Source organism: Amblyraja radiata, chromosome 1 (genome assembly GCF_010909765.2).
Source record: "Amblyraja radiata isolate CabotCenter1 chromosome 1, sAmbRad1.1.pri, whole genome shotgun sequence".
In the NCBI taxonomy this organism is placed as follows: Eukaryota; Metazoa; Chordata; class Chondrichthyes; order Rajiformes; family Rajidae; genus Amblyraja; species Amblyraja radiata.
In genome coordinates this window covers 122,832,701-122,837,407 of record NC_045956.1, presented here as the reverse complement: position 1 = coordinate 122,837,407, position 4,707 = coordinate 122,832,701, and the positions used below count along the sequence as shown (strand labels likewise).

The window sequence follows — 4,707 nt, the reverse complement described above, 5'->3', positions numbered from 1 at the left end:
AGGTACATAGTTCCTTGAAAATGGCATCACAGGTAGATAGGGTTGGCAACAAGGCTCTCGGTACATTGGCCCTCATCAGTCAGGGTATTGAGTTTAGAAGTTGGAATGTTGCGTTACAGTTGTACCAAATGTTGGTGATGCCATATTTGGAGTATTGTGTTCTTCAGTTTTGGTCACACTGTTATTAGAAGGTTGTTGTGAAGCTGGAAACCGTGCAGAGAAGATTGATGAGAATATGGCCATGACTTGAGGGCCTGAGCTACAGGGAGAGGTTGGGCAGGCTTGGACTTTATTCCTTGAGGTAATGAGGGATGAGAGGTGTATAAGATCATGAGGTGGATAGATAGGGTGAATGTGCAGTATTTTACCCAGAGTAGGGGAATCAAAAACCAGAAGCCATCGGTTTAAGGTGAGAGCAGAAAGATTTAATAAGAATCTAAGGGGCAACCTTTTCACAGAAATTGTGGTGTGTATATGGAACAAGCTGCCAGAGGAAGTTGTTGAAGCATGTACATCAACAACATTTAAAACACATTTGGTCGTACATGGATAGGAAAGATTTAGAGGGATATGGATCAAACACGGGCAGGTGGGACATGTACAGGTAGATGGGGCACTTTGGTCAACATGAGCAGATTGGGCCCTGTTTCCTTGCTGTATGACTCTATCCCACTGAATGTTTGATTGGCTATCTTTACATTTCTTTTTATAATTTTTTAAATTGTATTCACAATCATCTGCTCCGAGCAAGATATAGCCAAGATATTATTTGTGCATGTCTTATCAACATGACCAAAGCAGGAAACTGCTTTGTTGTACTTTAGCAATACACAATTTGTTCCCCTTGTGCTGCACATTGTTTCCCAGGCACTACACAGAACTCTTAGACAACATGATGATCAGAAAGTCTGAAAACCAAAAGCATTTTACAGAAAACCATGACTGCAGTGTAAGAAAATATGGCATTCAATATGCACATAGAAAATTCCCAAATGGCACAAAGGTAGAGGTGTTTCATTTTGGAAAGTCAAACCAGAGCAGAACCTTCACAGTGAATGGTAGAGTCTTGGGGAGCATTATACTACCTGATCCCTCTGTTTTACAAGTACATCGTTCCCTGAAAGTGCTGTGAAAGGTAGGGTGATGAAGAAAGCTGTGGGCATGATGGCATTCATCAATTTGGTATAGAAGTTGGGACATTAAGTTGGGACAGTTGTGCACATGATGTTGGTCAGGGCGCCTTTGGAATATTCAATTACCCTCTAGAGGAAAGATGCCATTTAGATAGAAAGAACACAAAGAATATTTATGATGGTATTGCCACGACTCAAAGGCCTGAACGATAGGGGGAGGTTGGATAGGCCAGGACTACAGCGCAGGAGGATGAGGGGTGATCTTATGGGGGTGTCTAAAATCATGAGGGGAATACACAGGATGAATTCACAGATTACTTTTCTCAGGGTAAAATTTTCAAGAACTAGAGAGCATAGGTTTAATGTGAGAAGGGAAAGATTATATAGGGACTGGAGGGCCAACTATTTCATACAGAGGGTGGTGGGTATATTGAATGAGCTAGCAGAGGAAGTAGTTGAGGCATGTACTATAACAACATTTAAAAGACATTTGGATGGGTATATGAATAAGGGAAGTTTAGAGGGATATAGGCCAAATGCGGGCAAATGGCACTCGCTTAGATGGGGTATCTTGGTCGGCATGGTTGAGTTGGGCTGAAGGGCCTGTTTCCATGCTGTATGATTCTATGCCTCTAAGATGAAGGCCAAATAATCTGGTTTGACGATTTTGATATTTGGTAATAACAGGGAAGAACTGCATAAGTCATCTTCAAATGGTGCTCTGGGATCTTTTACATCCAACTACAGGACCAGTGGGAGATACAGCTTCACATCTCCCATGAAAGCCAGCATCTCTAAGGGGCAACAGTCCCTTAGTTCAAAACTGGAAGGCCAGCTTTGATTTTGTGCTGAAGCCTCCCGAATCGGGCTTGAATCCACAATTTCCTGACTCTAAGGTAAATGTGCACTATGCCCATCGTGAACTCAAGGCTGCATCCGGGGAAATTCAGGTGATGTAAAAAGGCATTACTTAAATGTTTTCTTTTCTTTCTCTTTCTCTTGTTATTTCTAGCATGTTACATCTGTTTGTTCGCACATGTCATTTGAAAAATACACACCAATAATCTCACAGCATTGCCAAATGGAAAAAATAACAGATCGACAAGTGCGTGTAATCCCATAACAAGATGGGTGTCAGGCAGGTAGTAATCTTTAGGGGAAACCACTTGTTATGCAAGCAAGCATCTTGACTGAAATATACCTTTTGGATGTTGGACAACCAGTTGGGATGATGTAGGGAGGGCTAACAAGTAGGCTAAGAATCATAGGACTCTTCTTTTCCTTTACTTGCACATTTCATAATCATAATCATAATCATACTTTAGTAGCCCTATGTTTTGCAAAATACGAGTAATTTGATTTGCCATACAGTCATACTAACAAAAAACAACAGAACACACAAAATTCATTTTAACATAAACGTCCACCACAGTGACTCCTCCAGATTCTCACTGTGATGGAAAAAAAAGGTTCAATCTCTTCCCTTCTATCCATCCTCGGCGAGGTAATGTTTTCAGTAGAATTTGACTCTTCTGCATTTGTGGCTATCAAAATGATGGTGTGTGAGAAATGTTGTGATGGTGTGTTTTACTGCTTCATCATGCAGATTCCTTATCCATCTATACACCACACTTACACTGCAAAATGAATAATCCCAGGCTGGGCACATAGAATTGTTTGAATCCAATTACAATAATTTGTAACTGTTGAAATGAATTGCCTTGACAAAATCTTTATCCGATTAAATATTGTGATATAATGAAGTCCAAGACAATAAGTAAATTCTGACTTCACTATAAGTTTGAAGCTGACGTCCAAATCTGAGTTGTCAGCGGCAGCATTGCAACTTCTTTTTTTGTAAATGGTAATAATTAAAAAAAGTTTTCATATCTGATCATTTTGACAGAATTGATAATTGATGCAACATATATTCTCCCTAATCTAAGATTGCTGTTGATGATAAGTCACCTTACAGAACATATCGGCAATGCTTCTATGGGTGCACGCCTCATTTAATCTAATTTACATAGTTTCTCTTTTCACAATTTTTTCTAACATAAATTCTTACATTAAGAAGCAAGAATGAAACACCTTGGCAAGGTCATTGTGCTCATTAAAGGTGGGTGGAGTATTTATATCACTGCTGCTGCACCTTGAACTTTGGAGGAACAATAGGGTAACACTGGATACATTTGTTTTTGTGGATTTAAAATGCATTATACTTCGAGCAGGCTGCATGGAAAGGATACTGGTCTCAAAAAACATGCAATAATTTCAATATAGTACCAAAAATTACATAAACAACACAATTCCACAAAGCAAAATATAAACCTGAATGTGCAAATTCAGCCTATATTGCAGTTGAAATGAATTCATTCTTACCAGGTATGAGCCACTGTAAAACGACGCTTTTGATTACTATTATTTAACATCATTCTTCGGAGAAATCTTGGTGAATTTCTGGGTGAAATGTTGGGAGATAATCTGGGGGAAATGGAAGGTGATTTACGTGCAGCTTTAGGTTTTTCATGCCCCAGCAAGTTTCCACTCATGATCTTCACAAAAGCATCATTTAACAAAGGATGCGGACGAAATTCTTTTCTTGGATCAGACGAGGTGACGACGTCCTGACTTGTTGCTTGTGCTGCCATTATTTTACAAAAAATCTCACAACAGATCTTTTGCAACAGTCAACAAGTCGAATGATAAAAGATGCTTTGGTTATAATTCCTCGAGCTAACCAGAATACATAGCTATCAACACAGATGTTTGCTAAATTTCCACCATAAAAGGTTTCTGGCAATCTGTTCAAACGTCTTCACTTCAGTAAGAATTATGGTTATGATTCTAAAAGAGAGAGAGTAAAGAGTACAAACGGACTGTAACAGACGAGCCAGATCAGTTCCACAGGAACCTATTCCGGCAAAGCAAGCAGCTGAAAGAGAGAAACACGAGGGTGAACACACCCCCGCCACTGTCAGCATAATCTAGTAGTCAAACAAATAGGCTATAACCAGTACGTCAGGTCTCACGGCTTACTTGCAGGTTTGCATTGGCAGGGTGCTTGGTGCAAGAAACCAAACATTTAAATAAAGTGCTGCAGCATTCATGAATTTTATCTCCTTTGGGGTACTCTCCTCAGCCGCTGGAACCTTCTCTCTTTCATTTACATTTTCAGGAAGTGAGTGCCTTGACAACCAGAAAGAAAACGTTTTCCTGTTGTGGTAAAACTGGGCTTTTATCCAATAGAACTTGTTTCAACAGATAACACCAGAAAAGCTCCTGTCACTTAGAGTCCTTTGTTCAGAATGACACTCCAATTAAACTGTGCAGGCTTTTTATATTTTTGTAAGCAGTATGACTATATTATCGGGTTACCTTATTCAATAATATCCCTCATAATGATAAATACATTTTTAACATCGCTTAACAGAATTTTTCAAATTACTTATTGCATTATCCTCTTCGAAACTTTATACTCAATTTTACTTCGGAGTCACGTGAGTGACTATGTGAAGAAGCCCGCTAGGACGCATGCATGTCATTGCACTACACGCATTGCGAAACGTCAGAC

The 4,707-nt window shown here is 39.5% G+C and overlaps 1 protein-coding gene across 2 annotated transcripts in view; it reads right to left on the bottom strand.

Moving 5' to 3' along the window:
- LOC116978833 (cAMP-specific 3',5'-cyclic phosphodiesterase 4D-like) overlaps positions 1–4,426 on the bottom strand; it is a 724,969-nt gene extending 720,543 nt beyond the window's left edge. The window contains exon 1 of one of the 2 annotated variants that reach the window (XM_033030092.1): positions 3,516–4,426. In XM_033030092.1, coding sequence (XP_032885983.1) covers positions 3,516–3,784 — 269 coding nt within the window. In that variant the 5' untranslated portion in view covers positions 3,785–4,426. The remainder of the gene's footprint in view (positions 1–3,515) is intronic. The other variant, XM_033030093.1, reaches the window with a different exon arrangement.
- Between the last annotated feature and the right edge of the window lie 281 nt (positions 4,427–4,707).